The sequence below is a fragment of the Sphaerodactylus townsendi genome, linkage group LG03 (assembly GCF_021028975.2).
Source record: "Sphaerodactylus townsendi isolate TG3544 linkage group LG03, MPM_Stown_v2.3, whole genome shotgun sequence".
Classification (NCBI taxonomy): domain Eukaryota; kingdom Metazoa; phylum Chordata; class Lepidosauria; order Squamata; family Sphaerodactylidae; genus Sphaerodactylus; species Sphaerodactylus townsendi.
The window spans coordinates 154,690,107-154,714,474 of record NC_059427.1 but is presented as its reverse complement, the minus strand read 5'-3'; the positions used below and the strand labels follow the sequence as shown (position 1 = coordinate 154,714,474).

General features: G+C 43.2%; 1 protein-coding gene across 3 annotated transcripts; it reads right to left on the bottom strand.

Annotated features, from left to right (window-relative positions):
* Positions 1-2,578: 2,578 nt before the first annotated feature.
* PRR13 (proline rich 13) lies at positions 2,579-19,611 on the bottom strand. Of its 3 annotated transcripts, XM_048491719.1 has the most exons (5): positions 19,366-19,409; positions 19,302-19,325; positions 7,367-7,413; positions 5,260-5,663; positions 2,579-2,961 (listed from the first exon to the last, which is right to left on the bottom strand). In XM_048491719.1, exons 3-5 carry the CDS (start codon positions 7,383-7,385, stop codon positions 2,926-2,928), a joined length of 459 nt encoding a protein of 152 aa, XP_048347676.1. In that variant the 5' UTR covers positions 7,386-7,413; positions 19,302-19,325; positions 19,366-19,409; the 3' UTR covers positions 2,579-2,925. The 3 variants fall into 3 exon arrangements, with proteins under 3 accessions (XP_048347676.1, XP_048347675.1, XP_048347677.1); XM_048491718.1 differs by lacking the exons at positions 19,302-19,325; positions 19,366-19,409 and adding an exon at positions 19,503-19,611; XM_048491720.1 differs by lacking the exon at positions 19,366-19,409 and having other exon boundaries at positions 19,297-19,317.
* Positions 19,612-24,368: the final 4,757 nt, after the last annotated feature.

Sequence of the window (24,368 nt, the reverse complement as noted above, 5' to 3'; positions counted from 1 at the left end):
ATCAGGTAACACAGAGAAACACAGACAAATTGCCTTAAAGAGCCAGCGTGGGGTAGTGGTTAAGAGCAGGGGCACTCTAATCTGGAGAACCGGGTTTGATTCTCCGCTCTGCCACTTGAGCTGTGGAGGCTTATCTGGTGAACTAGATTAGCTTGTGCACTCTAACACATGCCAGCTGGGTGTCTTTGGGCTAGTCACAGTTCTTTGGAGCTCTCTCAGCCCCACCCACCTCACAGGGTGTTTGTTGTGAGGGGGAAAGAGAAAGGAGTTTGTAAGCCCCTTTGAGTCTCCTAACAGGAGAGAAAGGGGGATATACCTTATATACTCGCGTATAAGTCTACTTTTTCAGCATATTTTTTGTGCTGAAAAAAGCCCCCTTCGACTTATACGCGAGTGAACGGGTGGCGAGCGGGTGGGGGGAACAGGTGGCGAGCGAAAAAAGGCTGGGAGCTGAGGGTGTTTTTCTGCACCTGCTCCCTGCTATGTGGACACAAAGGCAGCTCCCAGGTAAGCCTTGGGCTGTTGCTTCGCTGCACTACAGGTGGCCAGTAGCTTCATTCACAGTGAATATTCAGTGAATATTAAATATTAAATTTATATGTTACAGAATTTTTCTTCAGGCCAGGAAGCTCCATGAATGCTAGGGAGCCATACTCATTGGGAAATCCGCACCATTGGAGCCCATGGTGGCAGGAATCCCCCCCCACACACACACACAGGGTACCCTGGGGTGCAGCCACTGCCAGCACCTTTCTTGGCCCCCACCCAGTGTTTTTGGAAAGCAGGTGGGACTTCTGTCCAGCTGAGCTTTCAGACCTGCAAAAAAGATTTGATTTGGGGCAGCGGCTGCCATCACCATGCAAGCATCTTCACTGTGTAATGATAAGCTATCCGTGTTGAAGGAGAACCTGTAGGGACTTTTTAAAAGGGGGATCTTGTTGAGCATCTTCCGTATGAAACTCTGAAGAGATGCTGTCTGTGAGAGTTATATAATCCACTTCAGAACTTTTAAAATTATTGTTGATACCATACTGTTTTTCTTTGAAATAAATATTTAAAAACATTTTATTGATATCTATTTTTATTTTTGAAATTTACCAGTAGCTGCTGCATTTCCCACCCTAGACTTATACACAAGTCAATACGTTTTCCCAGTTTTTTTGTGGTAAAATTAGGTACCTCGACATATGCGGGTCAACTTATACACGAGTATATACGGTAAATCAAGCTCTTCTTCTTAAATTATGTTTGAGAAAAAATAGGATGTAAATGTACCAAAACGCATGCACATCTTGAAATCAACAGAACAAGATTCAAGTCCAGTAGCATCTTAAACATCAACAAAGTTTCCAGGCCCTAAGCTTTTGCAAATCAAAGCTCTGACTCTCAAAAAGCTGATACTATGGAAATCTTGTTAGTTTTTAAAGCGCTCCTGGGCTCGAGTCTTGTTCTTCTGCTGCAGGCCAACACAATTACCTACTTCAAACTATTTTCAAATAGCAACACAGTCAATACCACAATTTCAATTAAGCATTAAAACTAAAACTGTTTATTGTGAACAAAGGAACAAGAAACAAATTTTAGCCAGGCAGCATTGGACACATTTTAAAGCGAGGGGGGGGGGGAATTGTTGAAAGAATTCACAATTTGGGGAAAGCAGTCATAGTAAGACATTGATCAGTCGGGCTTGGCGCTCTTTCCTATACCTTGCAGAACAGCAGAAACATCCATCCTCGAAAATTTCATTCGCTTCAGTCCAAGGAATCATGTAAAGGAAGGCTACAGATCTTTCTCCAAGTTGAGCAGACTTTTCTCTACAGGGCCCCAGCAACCAGCTGCAGGGTCACGAATGGGTTAAAGACAAAATCAGGGCATGCTCTTTCAAAAAGAACAGACAATGGAATGGATATGTAAAAATTACAACACTGCATGTACCCTGTGTGGTAATGACATTACCAATACCCCCCAGCCAGATACCCACTGTGGACCAACAAGAATTGCTCCCTTTGAATATAATATTAAAATTAAACATAATGTGAGTGAGCAACATTAGGCTGAAATAAAAAACTTCCTAGGAAACATTCAAACCAAGGTTTTTTATCCTCAACAATCCTACAAAAAAAGAACTTAATTTCCCCCCTCAAGTCACATAATAAAGCCCTTAAAACACACACACGAAGTGCGTAGTTATCCCTGGTGAGGCATATTTTATTTGCTACTGTAAGAAGCCTATAATGCAACTTCATGGTGAGCAACAAGCATTTGTCACATACAGTTCAAATACAGGGCAGTCCTTCCTTCGATTTACTGTTTTCCGTGCTCAGTGGAAAAGACAAGTGGTCATTTGGGGAGTAAGGAAGATTTTAAAAGCGCTTTGACCAACTCGCAACAAAACTTCAGATTTGAGTGATAATGCAATAAATTTCTGCAAGCATTTTGGGAACCAATCAGAATGCTTCAAGGTGCTGAGGAATGACTTGATTGGCTGCAGGGATAGTCAGTCTACATTTCTGAAAGTTACAGCCACCATTGTAGCTTATACATTTTCCAGTGAATAGAATAGAATAGAATAGAATAGAATAGAATAGAATAGAATAGAATAGAATAGAATAGAATACTTTATTTACGGTCAATGACAGTGTTCTTTATACCAGCTTGATGGCTTCCCGATCTAGCATCTGATCGCTCCAGCTGTATGTAATCAACTTCATCAGAGTTCCCATGAGGCTTTGCAGGCAGGTATGTATGCCAGTGGGATAATCTTAACTCTTTGGACCAGGATCCTGTAAGAACAGGATGAGCTGCTAGGAGGAGTCATTTTTCATCTGGTGGTTATTCAATAGATTAGCATTGGATGGAAGCAGGAAATAGTGAGAGGATCGGCATTCGTGGGAAGAAGGTACGGTTAGAAGGTAAGGAGAAGTCTCAGTCAGAATCACTACTGCTGGAAGAGGAGGAATGCTGTGAAGAGGGAAGAGAAACAAACAGATTATGAGACATCAACCTTCTTAATGGAGTGAATAGTTTTAATTGAACCCAGAAACTGTCTATTGGAGAGATCCACACCATGCCATCAGCTGAAAGCATTCATTTTCCTCTTCCTGCTAATCAGATGAGCAGACAGTCTCTGGCAACATATAGACTACTCCTTTGTAAATCACTACAGGCAAGCTCCAAATATCTGCAGTTCCAGATTCAACAATGCCTATCCAGGGGCATATCTATAAAAAATAGCGCCCGGGGCAAGCAGTAAAAAGTACGCTCCCCATGTCAGTGAAATTCCACCCCCCACCGTCCTCCCTCCTGCCCCTTGCCCCCCACCTCTCTCCAGAGGCTTGTGTGTGTGAGCAATGCAGAGCTTCTCTTGGAAGAGCAGCCACTGCTCCACTCACTTTGGCTTTTGGCAAGCCAGCACCACCACAATGCGTGCAGGGCTCCTTAGCCCTCCTCAGCCGAGGCACTGAGCAGCTGCCAGCAGAAAGCATTGGGGGTGTTTGGGTGGCAGCTAGCCTTCCGGGAGAGCGTTGAGGTTGATGGCACTGACTTGGTGCGGGCTGGATGGCACACAGCTGCTCCTTCTGATCCAGGGGTGTGTCCAATTAACAGCCCTTCAACATCATGAAGCCTTGGGGAGGGGGTCTCTGGGGGCGAAGGGTGTGGGGGTGATTTTCCACCCCCCATGTGATTAAATAGTCTCCGCCCAGGGACATTTCATCCCACATGTCCCCATGGGCATTACGCCACTGCACCTATTCTTTATTGAATGTCACAGTAAGTTGCAAGTTATGGGTATGTGAGTGTGGGAATCAGGGGAGAAGTCCATGGCCACTACAATATTCCACAAATCTCTATCAATTCTCTGGAACACTGTTTGATGGGATGAAAAACTATCTATACAAGGTCAGACAACATGAAATCCCAAAGAAGCCAAGCAAGCAACTGAGCATTTTAAATTGAATAAGCTGTGGACTAATCTTGCCACCTGCTCACATTTTTCCCTGCAGCTTCTTTTGTTCCAGTACTACAACTGTCAGATGGTCCCTAACTTTCACCTTCTCTAGTTCTAACCGAGCTATGCAGGGTCAAAATGCAGTTTCATATTTCATCAGCCTATCATTTTATTATCCATCTGTGAAAAGAGCTACTGACTGTCACTTGAAACCATAATTTAATCTATTGATCTTCTGTGGGTGGACTTCAAGCTTGACTAACATAGGGTGTACTAGTAGATTTTGTTCACCTTGTGGTATGAGGAGACGGGAGACATGGAAGGAAAGACAGTTTTACATAGATCAAGGGCCTGGAACCCTGGACAATTAAAGAGCCAAATGATGTCAAAATTCAGAGCAAGAGTGTTTCCCTCCACGCTGCATGCAGAGTGAGGGGCCATTTTAAAGTAACAGCAAATTAAGGCTTTTAGGACCAGGAAAATCCAATTAGTGTATTGATCATTTTACCATGGTAAGCCATGTGACAACTGGTATTAACATCCCATGTGACTGCAAGAAAAGCACCTTGATGTTATTACTATTATTATTTATTAGATTTCTATGCCGCCCCTCCCTCCTTAAAATTATTTTGAAAGCAAGGTTGTAGCCTTTATGCTTGCGGAGATATGTTTGGGGAGGAAATGGTCAACCAAGGTCAAAATGAAAGGCAGGAAAAATATCAACACTGTTGAACCAGCAACAGGTCATGGACATGGGGAAGAAGGCACCAGCAAGCATATAAGGGTGTGCATTTGGCAAAGCAAAACCGAAAACAAAATGGTGGCAGTATAAGGCAGCTAAAAAAGTGGATCTTGAAAAATGCTGAAAAAATACCACTACGACCCAGCAGCCATAAAAAAAATGAGGTGAACCCTTCCCCCTCCCTTACCTGATCACCTGCCACCGCAGTCCACGTGGGCTCGTGGTGTGACGTGATGGTTAGAGTATTAGACTGAGATCTGAGCCACCCATGTTAGTTCACAGGGTGACCTTGGGCCAGTCATGCCTTCTCAGCTTAAACTACCTCACAGGATGAATAAAATAAATTATTAGCAACCCCCCACCCCCTTTGGGAAGAAAGGCAGGGTGTAAATGAAGTAGATAAATAAAAAGGTATTCATTCTGACCACCTTGCAACCATCACTGTAAGGATGAAAGATGCAGCACTTCTTGAGGGCAAACAAGCCTTCTCTGCTCACCATCCAATGCCACAAAACTCAAATTGCACGGCTGAGCCCTTGCCCCTCCCCAGTCCTCTCCTTCCACAGACCTTGCCATGCAGCTTATGGAGCTTGTGCGGTTTGTGCATCTTGTGAGCCTTCTTCATCTTCTTCCTCATCTTCTTCTCTGTCTTCTTATCCAAGACGTGGGTGCCCACGACAACAGCTCCAGGCAGCAAAGGGTTAACCCCCATCCCTCCAGGCATCCCAGGAGCAGGCGGAAGGTAGGAGCCACCAGGTTGGACACGGTAGCCCGGCTGGTGACCTGGATACGGGGGCTGAACAGGATGGCCCGGGGGGTAGGCAGGTTGGCCTGGGGGGATGGGATATGAGCCAGCAGGAACAGGGCCTGGGGGAAAACCAGGATTCACGGCTGGAGGATAAGCAGGATTGGAGCCAGCAGGGTAGGAAGGGTTGGGAGGATAGGCTGCCCCAGGGTAGGCACCAGGCTGGCCTAAGAAAGGGAGGAAAAATTCCAATCAGTTGGCAAGGACTCCCAGATCTTTTCTGCAGCCATCTTCGAACACCCCATCACTACTTCTTAAGACTCAAGTCAACTAGGAAGCTATATTTGCTAACCTAGTAGTAGCCCAGTATTCTCTGAACAGCACATCCCTAGAATTACCTGTTAGATGCAGTCTCTAGTCCAACGTTCACCCCATCAAGATTGCAAGCTTCACTCTCTCCTACATGTTCCAGCCATAGCTCTGGATAAGCAGGACCAGTCAACCAGCAACATTAGGCAATTTAACTTCCCAATAATGGTTATCTCCACTATCCTAACCCCTTTCCTTCAGCAAAGCAAAGACCCACTAGCTTTCTTCTACCTCACTGGAGCAGGAGGTACTTCAGAAGGGAGCCAAGGAGACATTATTTTCTGACTACAGAGAACATCCAGTCAGAATCCATCACAGAAGTTAGTCCCAGCCACCACAGCAACCATTTTGTCACTGGCTGAGCCCACGCATGGCAGCCATTTTGTGTTGTCACCTACTTCCTGTTCTCATGATTTGAGAAGCGTCCACAGGCTTAGCAGGGTTGGGGACCCCTGTACTGAAATGGATGCAAAAGTTCTTCATTCAACAAATGTAGTCATCCAGATCCATCCAACAATTTCTGTGTTCTGAAAAACTGTCACCACTAAATCTAGCTAGGCAGGCAACCCAAGGCAAATCAGAGGTTGCTATTTGGAATGCTACACTTGGAGAGCATTCAAAGATTTTACAAAATCACATCACTGGTAGCAAATAGCAAGTACAAATGGCCCATTTGTGACTAGAAACACTCTGCTGAGTCACAAAGGACAGCATCTTGCATTCAGGATGCAGGGCATACACGTACTTCTTCTACAAGTGAACAAATATCTCCATCTCAGAGGCAGGCTAATTCAGTCACAGATAGTGAGCTCACCTGAACAGTTTGTGACCAGGCTGCTATACTCTGTCTCAGGAAAAGGAGTTAGCATGGTCAGTTGAGGTGCAGCAGTTGAGAAAATGGTATACTTCCACATTAAAATATAGTCCCAAATGAATGAGAATTATCATTCATTTTTACACACTGCCTTTGTCAAAACCATGATTTTGTGAATTATTGAACATAATGAAACTGCATGCCCCCTCCAACCGGAAGTCCCCAGAAACTGCATGCCAAAATGTATTTTTACTTTCAAATGGATGGGGGTGGGAAACAAGGCTAGGCAGGTGGAGCATTCTACAACAAAGAAGGTCCGCTATGTTGAGTTCTGTGGTGAAGAAATATACAACCCTACTAACATCTTTTTCTGAGACAGGCTTTAGTTACCTCTGGGTAGCATGTTCAAGTCCTCCTTGGTCACAGCCTTGCCATCACAGCAAACTTTAGTGCTGGTGAAATATATCAGCCAGATGGCAAAAACTGAAACTTGGCTCTTACTGAGTCACCTTTTAATGGCACAATACTGTAACTCATGGTACCAGTGAATGACTCAGCAATTAGGAAGCTCCAAAACTCTTCTTGGAAGTAGGCAATGCTTATTAAATGCCTCCAATCCGGACACCACCTACAACTTGTCCAAGAATAGCTAAAAAGCAATGCTTTATTATATTATACCTCACACCATGCCCTTTTCACAGAGTGATACTCTACGAGAAACCCATCAAAGATGATTCAAACTCTTACCTGCATTGGGATTCCACATGGTCCACAAGGAGAGAAGAATTCGTCACCTGGTGGGAGAAAGATATTATTAGATCAGTCAGGGAGAAGTCCATCAGCATGAGGTGAATCATCTCAGACCAAAGTCTACATTAAAAAGGGAAAATTTTATTACCATAGATCGGGGTGGCCAATCTATGGCACTCCAGATGTTCATGGACTACAATTCCCACCATGCTGGCAGGGGCTGATGGGAATTGTAGTCCACAAACATCTGGGGTGCCATAGGTTGGCCACCCCTGCCATAGATTATATGGGTCCAGCTGTGGCAAGTGCTGTTTAGGCACATTCTACCAGACAGCAAGAAAGAAATTACTTAGGAAGGACAATGTGGAATACACAGATCTGATTAGAATTCAAGATGTCCATTTAAAAACCATAGCCCTCATGGGTAAAGGAAGCAGCAGTTTCAACCCATTCTAAAACAAGAACAGATACACCAACATTTGGAATCAGAACCTATACAGTGGAACCTCTGTTTTTGTTGGTAATCCATCTGAAAAGAATCGATGAAAACCAAAACCGATGAAAACCGAGGCAAACTTTTCCATAGGAATCAATGTAAATACAATTAATCCATTCTAGGCACTCCAAAAAAAATACCAAAAACACATTTTTGGGTGAATAAACATAGTGTTTAATGCTGAAAACAGTAACAACCAATAACACTAGGACCAGCTTCAGAGCCAGTGGACCAATGTCGCACCAGAAAGCTGTCCAAAGAGGTCTGTTTTTGATGCCTCTTTCAGATTTGTCCGAAATGGGCCAAGACATTATCATTAAACAAGTTGCAGACACGGCCTGCAACAGCTTTGTCCGGGTGATTTTTCTCCACAAACCTCTGCACCTTACTGCAAATCAATGAAACCCGAGGCAAATCAATGAAAACCGAGACAAAATTTTCACTGAAAAAAATAGATGAAAACCGAAACCGATGAAAACCGAAGGCAATGAAAGCCGAGGTTCCACTGTATTTCCTACGGTCAACATCATCCAATTCTTTAGGGCTAGCAACCTCCCAAGGAATCAAAAGTTGAATGCTTCTCAGCGACACCCATTTCCTGATATTAAGCAATTTCCACAGGAACTAATCAATTTATGATTGCATTCTTCCTCAGTTCCGTGGGACAATGGAAATATACAGTCCACAAACTACCCATGTCTAGTCTAAGGAGGCCAAAAAGGCATAGAGTTAAATGGCTCAGTCTTTTCAGCTTTCAGATACAAAATGACTAGCATATCATCTCATATATAAATTAGTTCCTAACACTCCCCCCTCCCCCAGTAGCACATGCGATAAATGATCAGGTCATGCAGATAGGACTAGTCTTGATTCTTACTGGAGAGGGAACTGTTTAGATACATATGCCCTATTACAAAAGGTTTCCTAAGCAACTCCCCTTGAGAAAGGGTAAAGCACTGCACTTAGGGACAAAAATCTGCCCTCCCTCTATCCTTGACACTAGATAGTTCCACCCAGACAGACAGGGACCCTGTGGATTGTAGTTTTTGTGCACAGAAATGTCGCTCCTCGCAATAAACAAGCTCTCTGCTAACATACAGGCTGCACATCATGCGACACATCAGACACCCAATTGCAACTTAATAATAAGCAATTACACATCACCGTAAGACCAATCAAGTCACTCAACAGACATAATTTCAGTAGTTCTTATAACAGCCCTACAAGATAAATTAGTATTACTCCCCCACATTGCCAGGTATATGCGTGTGTGGGAGAAAAGGTATGAGGCTGATCAACAGCTTGCCTACCTAAGAACTCAGGCGTTTCCGCACATGCAGTATAATGCACTTTCAATACACTTTGCATCTGATTTTACTGTGTGGAATGGCAAAATCCACTCACAAACAATTGTGGATTGAAAGTGCATTGTTCTGCATGTGCGGAAGGGGCCTCAGTCTTTTCAAGGTCAAAGTGATATATGAACCAAAGACTTCCTCTTTAACAGAACACTGGCTTTTGAACGGAACAGGCGATATCTTTCTATTGATATCTTTCTATTCTTGCTTTTGAAAGGAACAGCAGACACCTTTCTGAATGAATAGCAACAAAGTACTGTTTTAATACTGATAACCAAAGTACTTATAGAGTACAGGACAACTAAGAGAAACAGGGAAATGAGGTGGGAATAAATTCAAAGAAGAATCTGTGGCTTTCCTTGATACAGCAAAAGCCAGTGTATTGTTTAGGGCAGTGGTGGCGAACCTATGGCACGGGTGCCAGAGGTGGCACTCAGCGCCCTCTCTGTGGGCATGCGCAACCTCCACACATCTATTAGCATTAAACCTAAGACCTAGTTTTGGGGAAGCAGTGTAGGTAACCCTGTTAAGCGCTGTTAAACCTGACTGATTTTCATGCGAAGAACTACAGTGCGATCCTTTACCTGGGAGTAAGCTCAGTTGCTGGCAATGGGGCTTGCTTCTGAGTAAACCCTCCCAGGGTCATGATTCACCCACTGGAAGAGTTGCACAATTGCTTCAAAGCAAAGCCACCGACTACCACCAAGCTTACTCCTGAGTAACTCAGAGCCAACTGTTTTTTCCTAAACTAAAACCTCAGTATTCAGCTTAAATTGCCTTGTTGGCACTTTGCGATAAATAAGTGGGTTTTGGGTTGCAATTTGGGCACTCGGTCTTGAAAAGGTTCACTATCACTGGTTTAGGGTGTCAAACTAGGATCCGGGAAGTTGAGACTTGAATCATCACTCTGCAACAGAAGCTTGCTGGGTGATGCTGGGCCAGCTACAGGTCAACCTGGTTTACCACACAGAGGAAGGGGTTATGAGGATAAGGTGGAGGAGGGGAGAATGATGTTCTGAGCTGCTCTGGGTCCCCACTGGGTAGAAAGGTGTAAGTGGGGGAAAAAACTAAAATGCTTTTGCCATGTCTAAAAATATTTCACAGCAGCTGTGGAATCCATTTCACATTAGGACTTCCTGTCTTCCTGCTACCTTCAATTTTTCTCAGTATAATTGTTGATTCCAGTGACTCCTGTCTTCTCATAATGGGATCAAAGTACAACAGCCCCAGTTAAGTCATTTTAACTTCCATGGAGAATTCACGCTTGTTTGGATTCTAAAACCCACTTATTTGCTTTTCTGGTGGTCCGCAGAATCTGCAAAACTCTCCTCCAATGCCACATTTCAAACAAATCAACTTTCTTCCTGTCAGCTTTCTTCGCTGCCTAACTTTCACATCCGTACATAGTAATGGGGAATGCTACAACATGAATTTTCTCCATCTTGCCTCAGCCCTGACTTTGTAAGACCCAAGAGAGGATGCTAATGATGGAATATGTTGGAAGTCATTAATTCTTAGTCATTAATCACTCAGTCATTAATAACTCAGAAGCAACTTGATGGTACCTCACACACAAACATGAAAAGGAGAAATCAGGTCAAAACTGTGTTGAAGATGAAGTCCTATAAACAATAATGTAAGATAAAAAGACAAGAAACGTGATAAACGTGTTTCCCGCCATCCTCTCTTCTTTTAACCACTCCTATTCTTTCTAACTCTCACTTTATTCTGATAATCTTATAGCAACTCTTCTTCCTCTTTTCCTCTATTTCTATCTTTATTACCCTTCATAAATGTGATGAGATATGAAGACTTTACCAGTTCACAGAACTGCAACTGAATTATTTATTTTGATCATCCTATCTGTTTCTTTTTTCTGTAACCTTTGACTTGAATTTAATAAAGCATTTGAAAAAAAACCTGTGTCTACTGAACTTTAAAGAAATGGCCTGCCAACCACTGGCCCAAATCTACAACCGTTAGATGTAATGGTTGTTTTGCTGTGGGAAAAGCACATGCCCTTAGGTTGTCAGCTTCAGTGTGCACTGTCAAAGGATTCCGTTTATTGACAAAAACCATAGAAGCTGTGCAAACGTCCACATGCAGCTACAGTTTGTTCCGTGCATGGTCTGAGTGAAAACAAATGAGATGGGGAACAAACAAGAGAAGATACATTCAGAGAGACAGGAAGTATGGCCCAGAAAACCCAAACTGGCAGAGACCTAGTCACTAGGGTTGTCAGCTCTAGCTTGGGAGGATTCCTGGACATTTTGGAGGTGGGACCTTGGGAGGAAAGGTACTTCATTGGGATATATAATGCCACAGAGGCCCCCCCCCCCCCCTCCAAAGCAGCCATCCTCTCCAATGGAACTGATCTCAGCCATCTGGAGATTAATTGTAATAGTGGGAGAGTTCCAGGTGCCAACTGGAGGCTGGCAACGCTACTAGAGACAGATGAATGTATTTGATTAAAAATGTGTGCTAGAGCCCTGGTTCTCAGCTGAAGATACATGCAACCTCAATGTGACACAGGAAGAACGTAGGTGAGACGGAGGATAGTACAACAATTACTAAGAATTTGCTCTCTCACTATTGCAATAAGAAACAGAAAAAAATATCTTGATGTTATACAGCAGGGGTGTCCAACTCTAGTGCTTCAGATGTTCATGGATTCCCATCAGCCCCATTTGGCCATGCCAGCAAGGGCTGTTGGGAATTGTAATCCATGAACCTCTGAAGCACCAGAGTTGGACACCCCTGTTATACATTTTCCATAGCAGTTAAATTTATACCCAATAGTATCAGTACCATTTTCAACTACTAATGGAACTGTTTTGATTTGTTTGCATTTTAAAGCTACTGAACTTTTAAAATGAACATAAAGTATTATATGCAGCAGTTTTAGTTTAATGTGGAGTTGTCTTAGCATTATTATTAATGCTTTAGTATACTGTTAATGTATTGGTATAGAGTTGATGTATTGATACACTGTGAACTTATGGTTGTAAATGTATTGATATATTGTTAATTGATATTGTCTATATATTGATATTTGTTATGCTGATGGATTGTTAATGTATTGCTGATGGAATGTTAATATACTGATTTATTATTAATGTATTGATAACATGAATTTAGTTCTGATATGCATTGATCTGTATTATGTAGTGCTGCTGTTATTGTTATTAGCTAATGGTTAGGCTTGGGGTGTTTAAGTCGCCATCGGAAATTTCATTCTTATTATGTAGTTTTCATGTATGTTATTAGTATTTGCTTTGCTACAATGTACCATATATTGTTTTCTTATGTTGTTAGCTTTCCTTCAGGGAAAGGGTGGGGTATAAATCGAATTACAGATACAGATACGATAAAATATGCCAGAATGCCTGAAAACCTATACATGTCCTCTTTGAAAAAAGGAGGCTTACTGTTTTGCCTTGGGGGTACTGAGGTACTTTGACAGAGTGATTGGCGGGACATAACATTGTAAAAAGCAGAGGAACCATAGGGCCACAGCAGAGGTCCGCAGGGGGGTGTTCAAAGTTGCCAATGGCACATGCCAAGTGTTTTTAGAAACCAGACAAGGCCAGGTGGGGCTTTTGCTCAGCAAGGCTTCTGACTGGCGACTGGTGATTCAATTGGTTATTCAGATATTTTTTTAAAAAAAAAACATTGTTTTGGTGACAGCCACCACCACCATACAAAGTTCTTCACTGCATGAGTGAAGGTCAGCTGTAGCAGCCATTATGTGGTGGCTCCACCTCCTGCTGGAGCCATTTTGTGGCTGTGCCTAGCACCCTGAGTCAGATTTCCAAAGGTACCCACAGGTTCAAAAAGATTTGGGAACATCAGAGCGTCCTTAACCACAGGCTCTGTAAAAATCTGCAGCCCAAGGCTGTTACTCTTCTGTACCCAGAACTCAATGGGTGGCCCATGGGCTATTTCTAAGTCAGGGGTCTGCAACCTGTGGCTCTCCAGATGTTCATGGACTACAATTCCCATCAGCCCCTGCCAGCATGGCCAATTGTAGTCCATAAACACCTGGAGAGCCACAGGTTGCAGACCCCTGTTCTAAGTAATCAGGAGTGGGGCACTAGTAGGTAGGAGGGAAAAAAAAAAGAACAAGAACACTAGTAGGTAGGAGGGGAAAAAAAGAACAAGATGCAAAGCAGAGCATTTTTATTAGGCCTTTTAGATCCCAAAGTATTTCACTCTAAGTTTCATCAGGGGAAACTTCTGTTGCTCCCACCTTGGACATATGGAGAGCCAGAGAAATTCTGTATAACATCCTGATTGTGAAACACTTTGGGAGCTAAAAGATCTACTAAAATGATCTACATGTACCTTGTTCTTCCCCCACTACTATTTCTATGTAAATCTAACAGCTTTGATTTACATGTCTCACTACTGAGTATTTTCCCTGCTAGGACGAAAATGCTTTTCAGTTCTTTGCACTTCCTCATTCCTTATTTTCCAGCCCAACCACAATACTAATACATTGAACAAAGGGCTTTGGACCAACCCATCCCATACAATCATGAAATCAAGAAGTGGAGGTCTTACTCCAAAGTTGGGTGCCCCCCACCCGATATCGCATTTCTGATCAGCAAAAGGATCTGAGGCTGGTAACCAATTTCCACGGCAGTACTCTTCTCTGGGCAAACCATACAAACCATTTCACCGGACAAAGAGCATGGTTATATCTCCTTATTCATCTACAGAAAATGCAACAAGTCAGTTACTTATTTTCAGCACTTATGTAAATAAAATAGGGTGGGGTGATTAAGAGTTTGGAAACAACAGCCCAATAGCCCCAGATAGGAAAGAAAGTAACCTGATTGAGCCAACATTGTCCTAAGTTAAGCCTGCAATAAGAACATAAGAACTAGCCTGCTGGATCAGACCAGAATCCATCTAGTCCAGCACTTCATGCTGACTTCCGCGAAAGTGGCCCCACCAGGGTGCCCCTTTGGGAGCTCATGTGCAGTGGGAAGTGAAAGCAATGGCCTTCGCTGGGTGCTGCTGCTCCCGAGCACCTGGTCTGCTAAGGCATTTGCAATCTGAGATCAAGGAGGATCAAGATTGGTAGCCATAAATTGACTTCTCCTCAATAAATCTGTCCAAGCCCTTTGTAAAGCTATCCAGTTTAGTGGGCCATCACCACCTCCTGTGGCAGCATATTCCAAACACCAACCACACGCTATGCAAAGAAGTGTTTCCTTTATTAGTCCTAATTCTTCCCCCCAGCATTTTCTAATGAATGCCCCTAATTCTAGTATTAGAGAAAGAGAGAAAAATTTCTCTCTCTGTCAACATTTTCTACCCCCATGCATAATTTTATAGACTTCCATCATATCCCCCCTCAGACGCCCCTCTCCAAACTAAAGAGTCCCAAACGCTGCAGCCTCTCCTCATAAGGGAAGTTGTGCTCCAACTCTTCAACCATCCTTGTTAGCCCTCTTCTCTGCACTTTTCTAGCTCTTCGATATCATTTTTGAGATGTATGGGCCTCAAAACTGAACACAGTACCTACAAGTGCGGTCGCGACCACGGGCTTTATGTAAGGGCATGACAATCCTTGCAGTTCTTAGTTATCAACTCTCTTTCCTAATCATCCCAAACATAGAGTTTGTGGGTTCTTTTCACAGCTGCCATGCATTGAGTTGACATTCTCATGGAACTATCAACTAAGACGCTTAAATCCCTTTCCTGGTCTGTGACTGATAGCACTTGGACCCCTGTAGCGCATGTATGTGAAGTTTGGATTTTTTTGCCCCTATGTGCATCACTTTACATTTTGCTACTATTGAACTGCATTTGCCATTTCTGGAGCCTTTTACTCACCTAATTTATCAAGGTCCCGCTTGGAGCTCTTTCGCGAATCCTTTGTGGTTCCCACCCACCCTACATAATTTGGTATCATCTGCAAACTTGGCCACCACGCTACCCACCCCTACTTCCAGGTCATTTATGAATAAGTTAAAGAGCACTGGTCCCAAAACGGATCCTTGGGGGACACCACTCCCTACATCTCTCCATTGTGAGAACTCCCCATTTATACCCACCCTTTGTTTCCTGTTCCTCAACCAGTTTTTAATCCATAGGAGGACTTCCCCTCTTATTCCTTCATTGCTGAGTTTTCTCAACAGTCTCTGGTGAGGAACTTTGATTTCCTGGGTCCCCCCTAGACCCTTTCTTAAAGATTGGTGTGACATTGGCCATCTTCCAGTCTTCAGGGATACAGCCTGATTTCAGGGATAAGTTGCATATTAAAGTGAGAACACCAGCAATTTCATGCTTGAGCTCTTTAAGAACTCTTGGATGAATGCAATCTGGGCCAGGGGATTTGGTAGCATTTAGTTTATCAATGGCTGCCAGAACTTCTTCCTTGTCTACCACTATCTTTGCTAGTTCCTCAGATTCACCTCCTAAGAAGCTTGGTTCAGGTGCAGGAATTTTCCTCACCTCCTCTTGGGTGAAGACAGATGCAAATAATTCATTCAGCTTCTCTGCAATCTCCCAAATACTTGCACACCAGCAAGAGCCATTCCATGTTATCTTATACCAGGAAACTTTCTGAGCCTGCAGGCACCTTTGGAATTTCAAAACAGTGTGGTGGGCACAGCCACAGAATGGCTGCTGCAGGAGGTGGAGACGGTCACAAAATGACTGCTGCAACTTACTTTCGGCCACATAGTGAAGATCTTCATGCTGTGGTGGCATCTACTGCTGAAGATAAGTTTTTTAAACTCTACACAGCCAATCAGATCTTCAGTGGCTGATCTACCCAATAAGGTTTCAGAGGACCCAACTAATACCAGAAAATATGTTAAATGGATGCCATGGCACTCATGGTCACCATATTAGGGAGCCCGACTTCTATAATCAGTGTTACACATTGATCTGGGTTCCGTTTCCAGCTGTCTTTTACTATAAAAGGCTACCTTCACAATATTCTCCCTCAGCCTCAGCTACCCTATCACTAAAAAGGAAAGGAGAAGTCCCTTTTGTAGGGCTGTTGAGATCATAAGGAAACAAGTCTTGGGAAGATAGTAGACCCACCATAAGAAGCAAAACTCCATGCTGTTGAGGTGGGGCCCTTATTCCACACACATTAAGCCCCACTGCATTAAAAAAGAAGCATCAATATCATATATGCACCTAATTTTAACACAGCAGTCCTAAGCACAGTCACACTCTTCTCAGACCACTGAAAAGGTGAACCAGAAAGTTCTGGGTTCAGATTTCACTTCTGTCACAATGGCGATGACATCAGGCAAACTCCCTCTGCTTCAGGATGCACAAATGGAGGTTTCAAAAAGGGTACAGATTATTGAAAGCAGGATGCCAGGGGATGAAACACTGGACCCATTATATTAATGATAAGTAACATTAAACGCTACAATGGTTTGTTACAAGAGGCTCGGGTTCAAAACCATACCCTTTAATGAAGTTTATTGATCTGGGACGCTGCTTCAGACGGATCTATTCCACAGGGTTATTGGGAGGATAAAACAGGAGGAGGAGAGAATCACGTATAGCCTTGGATAAAGGGCAGGGTTTTTAAAAGTGATTAATAGTTAATTATACCACAAGTACTCTTTTTACAAGGGAAGCCAAACAAGGCCCAGGAGTACAGCTTATTACAGATGAATTCCTACAAAACTCGGGCCATTTTCTCTCTCTTCCCTGGACTTATCTTTCTTCTCTCCTCTTCCATCAACAAGCTTCAAGAGCTGAGGGGGCTCTCTGGTTCCCTTCTCCCACTCTCCTATTGGTTACAGGCCCAATAAAACCAAAACAGAAAGGGAAGAAAAACCTCAGCCCAGAAAAACCAGGCATCCAAAGAAGGTTGATGAATGGCCTATTAACATATTTATTTATTTATACTTTGAGCTTCTATACCGCCCCGTCCCCGAAGGGCTCTGAATATGAATACCAATGGGTCACATAAAATGAATACATCAACAAACAGAACTTCAATCCAATGGTAATTTTTTTTCATTAAACCCAAACAAGTTTTGGCCACAAGGGCTTCCTCAGTAGTACAGATTCCTAAAATACACACCATAGGGCAGGGATCTCCAAATTACGGACCACAGACCACATTCAGCCCCGCTACAAGATTTTATTCAGCTCACAGCAACTTGAAATATTTTTTCCCCAACCATGCAGTCAGACAGCTAACCATGCAGTTCTGTCCGCCACGCTGCTTTCCTTTCCATATGACCAGAGTGGTGTCAACCTGGCAAACCCTCATTTTCAGTCGCCTGGGCCACACGTTTTAAGATTCTTTCATTATTCAATGGTAACTTCACCCCTGCAAACCAGGCTTCTGCACGTTGACTTTTCAACAACGGCATAAAACAATTGCCGCGTGGAAACAGTATCATTTTTGCACATGCATCAACAAATCGTAACAAACCAGGCTTCCACAACAAATGGGATCGGGAGAGTGCATTGCACACCTCCACCCTGTAAAAGTGGCTCACATTGAGCCCTGCTTCTTCTGTCATCTCTGTAACTATCTTCTTTGCACATTTCCTAATCATTTTCTTTTGTTATTGACATTATTTTCCGCTATGCTTTCATTATCATGTCAACTGTATTTATTTTTGTTCGACCTTTATTAATGGCTCAAGTTTGTTTCTTCGTTTTGTTTCACTGCAGTTGTCTCTTGGAGCATGGGTGTTTCTCTTATTTCTTATCTTCTTATCCTCATTTCACGTCAATTTGTACATGTTCAGTATTTAAAATCAATTAAAAATGAACAGCCGGCATTTCTTATTTACACTTAAAGTCACAGATTATTCTGTCAGCGCATTTGCTAATGTTTGACATTTTTACTCATTATATCTCACTTCTCAGTGTAAGTGCAGCACGGGTTTTTTTTTTGTAATTGTCACATTTCCCCTTTGTTCTGAATCATATCATGCTGATTACAAAAAAGACCCAAGTAAAACTTAATCATTTATTTAAATTTTATTCACTTATTTTACAAACTGATTTTTTTTCAGTCTGCAAATATTTGTAAAACATATGACATGGCCTTTGTGCTGAAAAGTTTGAGACCCCTGTCATAAAGAAAAATATTTAAAATACAAAGTACAGCATCACTAACTAAGTTTTAAAACCTGGGGGGGGGGGGGAATAGGGAAAATATTTTTTAAAGTTTAAATTGATTTACTGTGTAAGCCATTTATAAAATTTAAGACTGTAATAACCAAAATTATTAAACTATATTACTCACAATCATAAGTGAGGCCAGTTCATTAATCCAAATATTTCCATGTTCAATCAATATTGGAATAAGTTAGGACCATTATTCATACCAATTAAAATTCATGCCAATGGGTTATTATACCATCTGTCAGCCTTCTTTAGGTACAGATTCAATAAACCAGGAATTCTAAAACTCTATTTTACGTTAATATTTTGTGTTTCTGTGATAGGACAAAACCTAATAAACTATTTTTATCTATAGTCCATCTTTCTCACCGACCCTCAAGGACAGTAAGTAACAACCAGCATGATGTAATGGTTGGAGTGTCAGGATTGGGACTGGGAGAATTAGGGTCAAATCCTCATTCTGTCACAAAAGGTTGCTGGGTAATCTTGACCCGTTACATGTTCTTACTCTGACCAACCTAACAGTGTTGCTGAATGAATAAAATTTTAAAAGTGAAGAATGCTTTACGCCACCTTGGGTGAAGAATGCTGTAAGCCACTTGGGGTCCCAAACAGAGAGAAAAGCTGGGGACAAATGTAGTAAACAAGTCAATGCAATCAAACACAGACATCTAATAAGCAATGCAATAGGATTAGAAAAATTAGTAACAATGCAAAAAAGGGTTCGATGTGTTAGAAAGCAGTATGTATAAATCTAACCTTTTCACAAGGCTAAGTGTCAGCAAAACAAAACAAAATATACTTTTGTGTGACCAAGAGCGCTCAAAAGTCTTACAATTACCAGATGTGGCTTAGTAGTCCCTGTATTAGTATCACCAGAAACATCAGTCTCAGGAGGATGAAATGGTGAGATACAGGCAACACTGTGTAAATTGCTAAAATACCTTACTTTCACCAAGGATCCGGGGCAGTCTTTAAGGTTGGCACCTTTTTAATGTGACACCAAGAATTGTGGAGTTTGGGGAGCTTTATTCCCAGGACTGTGTCTTTAAAAAAAACAGGTGGAAAATTGGAGTTGCAACGTTGCAGCCACAAATACTCGCATAAGGGAGCCCTTCGCCCAGCTCTGCACGAAGCCGCCCCCACTCACCGAAACAGCGACGGATTTCGCTACCTTCGCCTTGCAGTTTTGCTTCTCTGCCTTTGCTCAGTCCTGCAGTTCTCACTTCCTGGAAGTTTCCTTTGCACCAGGCTCCGTCTGTAAATCCCTGAATCCTATTGGCTCACGCCCTCTCTCGGCAACGTCCTATAGGCCAGAAGGGATGTTCTGCGTCACAGTGGGCGGGTCGTCTGGTAAACTGCCCTTGGAACAGGGCGTGTGCAAAGAAGGGGAGAGTGTGGCGCTGGGGAACTCGTGAATGGGCCCTTTCTGCCTATAGCGAGTAGCTCTAGTCCCTGAGTTGATATCCCCACCAAGAATTATTGCTGGAGTAGATCTGCTGTTGACAAAAGTCTCTTGCATTCAGACTAAGCCCCATATTCAGTAGCAATTGTACTTTTCCCATTGCCAACCGGGCGAAAGTGGTGCTGGGGGGCTCTAAAATGGTCCTTGCACTCTTTCTGCCTGTAGCAGGTAGCTCTAATCCCTGAGTTGATATTCCCACCAAGAATTATTGCAGTAGATCTTCTGTTGATAAAGGTCTCTTTCTTTCAAACTAAACCCCATATCCAGTAGCAGTAGCACTTTTCCCATTAATGGGTTGCCAACTTCTGGCTGGGGCCTTCAGGGTTATAAAACTCCACTATTTTTAGGGTTGCCAAATCCAGTTCGGGACACTCCTGCAGTGGTGGGATTCAGCAGGTTTGCACCACTTCGGCAGAACCGATTGTTAAAATGGTGCTTGTAAACAATCAGTTGTTAAATTATTTGAATTCCCACCACAGGGACCGATTGTTAAATTATTTGAATTCCACTACTGCACTCCTGGAGATGTGGAGGTGGGAGGGAGGTTTTGGGAGAGGAGGGAGCTCAGCGGAGATGTGATGCCAAAGGGACCACCTTCCGAAGCTGCCATTTTCTCTAGGAGAACTGACCTCTGTATTCTGGAGGTCGGTAATTCAGAGAGAACTGCAACCCCTTTGTTGTAGGGCTGCCAATTTTACGTTGGGCAACTCTTGGAGATTTGGCGATGGAGTCTTGGGAGGAGAGGGTTCCTCTTTTACAGCAGTCATTATCTCCAGGGAAACTGAATTCTAATCTGGAGGTCAATTGTAATTTCAGAGGGTGTCAAGCCTCCACCTGGAGGTTACAAACAAAAACCACTGTCAAAGGCTTTCATGGCCGGAATCACGGGGGTGTTGTGGGGTTTCCGGCCTGTATAGCTATGTTCCAGTAGCATCATCTCCTGAGGTTTCGCCTGCACCTGTGGCTGGCGAGGATCCTCTGAAGATGCCAGTCACAGATGTAGGCGAAAGATCTGGAGAAAATGCTACTGGAACTACAACCATATAGCCTGGAAACCTTGCAACATCCCAAAAACCACTTTGCACCAAACAGCTATAAGTACTAATGTACTCCACCGAATAATCAACACTGTTAAACAAGTTAACTTTTCCTCTATTTTATAGTTCAAATCCATAAACCTTTTCTCTCAACTATTAATATGTATGCCCTTAAGCAAAGTACATAACAATACTACGTAATTAGAATTTCTTATTACAACATCTTTTTGAACAACACAATTCAAGTCATACGATATTGGGCTATTTGCTTCTTCACATGAATATACTCCAACACATTGTAGTGTTCGAGGATATCGTATGGAGTATGTTTATGTAGTCCAATGTTTTTTAGATTTTGAATATATTTCAGTGAGTGAAAATACTGTTATGTTGCAACGTATGTATATATAGAGGCAATCAGCCTGATATTGTGTTAAGACTTGAGGTGTGTTGTTCAAAAAGATGTTGTATTAAAAAGTTTTCTTTGCACCAGTTTATTGTTAAGTAATTGGTTAAGGGTATTATGTATTAATAGATGATGATTGAAGAGGTTTGTGGATTTGAAGTATAAAATAGAGAAAATTTAACTTGTTTACATAATGGTGATTATTCTGTGGAGTGCATTAGTAGTTATAGCCATTTGGTGCAAAGTAGTTTTTGTTTGGGATTTCGAGTTGCACCTCACACACCCATCCCATTTTTATTTAATATAGTGGACCCACCTGGACGTTGGCAACTCTACTTCTTGATTGTGTGGTTTTGATGCTGGAAGCAAGAATGTGTACTTACCACATTTTTATTGACTTGCTGGAGTTCTCCGTTCTGCTGATGACCACTTAATACAGAAAGTGACTCCGTCCATTGTTCAAAGCATCACTTTCTGAATCAGTGGTCTTCAGGTTTTCCACACCTGGGACCCACTAAGCTGCAAGGAGGTGATTTCAGAGTCATGTGACACTAGAACCTGGCAAAAAGGGAGCCAGAGTTATGACCTCACCACCTGTTTGTGAAAAAATAAAAAATTATGCATTTTTATATATAATCTATCTATATATAAAAAGCTAACCGTGTATTTGTTAGTGGTAGTATAACTCAGTAACTGCTGGGCCAATTCCTCTGAAAATTCCCAGCCACTACAGTCAGCCAGGCGAGAGTGTTTTTAGATGTTCACATACCTGAAATTTCACACCTGGCCCAGGTAAAACGGCTTTTTCCTGGCACTCCATGGTGAAGGACATGCAGCTGCCTGTGTGTAACTGTCACCCTTAGAATGTTCGTGCTGCTTAGAATGTTCACTCAGATGGCAAGATATGAGCAGTGAAAACAGTACATAGGTAGTAACTCGAGTGGAAGTGAAACATATACACACGAGGGAGAGGGAAGGGAGGGAGAGGGAGGGAGGGGTGGCATGCAAGGGAAGAGAGGGAGGGAGAGGAAAGGGACGGAGGGGGAGGCATGCAAGGGAAGAGAAGTGAGAGAGGGGAGAGAGTGAGGGGTGGCATGCAAGGGAGGGGAGGGGGCCCAGCATCTTGATATGACCCACCCACCCTAGCAGGAGGGAAAGGGAGGGGGGGGAGGGGGAGGGGTGGCATGCAAGGGGAGAGAAGTGAGGGAGGAAGAAAGTGAGGGGCAACATGCAAGGGACGGGAGGGAGGGGCCAGGCATCCTAGATTCCCTGAATACTGCGGTTGCAGTTAAGAAATCACAGGATCACAGTTCTGGCCTGGGAAATCCCCGGAGATTTGGTTGCAGTGCCTGGATAAGACATAATATAGGGAAGATGCTTAGCAGGGATGTGATTTCTTTTGTTTTGGGGTCTGCAACCTGTGGCTCTCCAGATGTTCATGGACTACAATTCCCATCAGCCCCTGCCAGCATGGCCAATTGACCATGCTGCATGTGTAGAAGGCTTTAGAGGTGCTAATTGCTCCCTGGGAGGAGACTATGACTATGGAAGGAGACTGGCTAGGAGACAAGGACACCTAAAAGGAAAGAGAAATTTTAGAGGAACTGTCTTCCTGGAGAGTTCAGAAAAGGCTTCTTTGACCCAATTGGCCATGCTGGCAGGGGCTGATGGGAATTGTAGTCCATGAACATCTGGAGAGCCACAGGTTGCAGACCCCTATTCTAGACTCTATGTTCCCTTCCACACATGCGGAATAATGCACTTTCAATCTACTTTCAGTGCACTTTGAAGCTGTGCAGAATAGCAAAATCCACGTAGAAACAACTGTGAATGTGGATTGAAAGTGCATTATTCTGCGTGTGTGGAAGGGGCCTATAGTGTACCATTTTCGCCAGGAAAACTGTTCTCTGTAGTCTGGAGACTGGTTGTAATTCACAGAGAACACCACCCCTCACTGGGAAGTTAGTAATGCAAATCCCAGATCTGAAGAGACGGGAAAACATGGTCTTGATAGAGAACCTGAGATGACTACAAATATAGTCTGCCACCAAAAAGACAACCTCGTTTCAGGTCTCCTCCCATTTCATAATGTTTAGGTCTGGAAACATATATGACACATTATTCCTTGTTCTGCATTGGCGGCTGCCATGAGGCTGGGAGAATGCACGATTTGATGATGTCCTATCATAAATTTCCATTTCATATTACAGAGGAAAGAATAATGCAAGGTCACTGTAGGGGTGCGTCAGCGGACCCAGCAGAGCCTCAGAAAGTGCACAGGAATGCCTGCGCCATCTGTCCCCTCCTGGGCTCACACGCACACCCATCACGAGACCCCTCTGACTCACGGGTCACAAGATGCCCCAGACACGGGTCATAAGACCCCCAAATGTGGATTCGACCCAGACAGGAACGTTTCCTCCCGCACGTACGCAGCCCTCAATGAGTCATGAATTGCGCAACCTTCTCCCGCTCTCCCGCCTTCCCAAACCCTTAATAAAAGGTGCCAGGGACCCCAGCTCTGCAGATTAGCCAGATCCACGGATCACGCTAGATTGCCACTGGCTTCTCTCCACCGGATCCTTGATATCACTGCATCTCGTCTCTTCATTGCGTCGTCCGTAATGACTTCATGCCACCAGTTTTTGGTAGCTCCCATGTTTGCTATTGAGCCTAGCTCTGCTCTCAGAGTAGACTGTGACATCCTTGATCAATTTCCCACTCCATTGTACATCAAATCTCCATAGATACATTTTAAAAAACCAGTTGCCTAACATTGCTGACCTGGTCTCTGCCACGTTGTGGGACAAGACTAGCCACTGTTTTGTCTTGTCCTTTCAGTTGTCACCACCACTTCAGGTAAAATCCAGCTGCCTTTTCTCTTGGTTGCCTGAAGCCAGCCTCACAGGGGTATCGCTCAGTAACATGTCAAAGAGCTAGGCAGGTAAGGACTTGTGTAGACTCTCTCAAGTTAAGCGGAACTTTGTTTCTACAAGACACAAACTCACAGTATTGCAAACAACACTGCCAGGATGCTGAGGGTTGGTTAATGTAGTTAGGCCCTAGGCACCTGATTCCGAAGTAAAAGAAAAACTTGTTTCTCTTCAG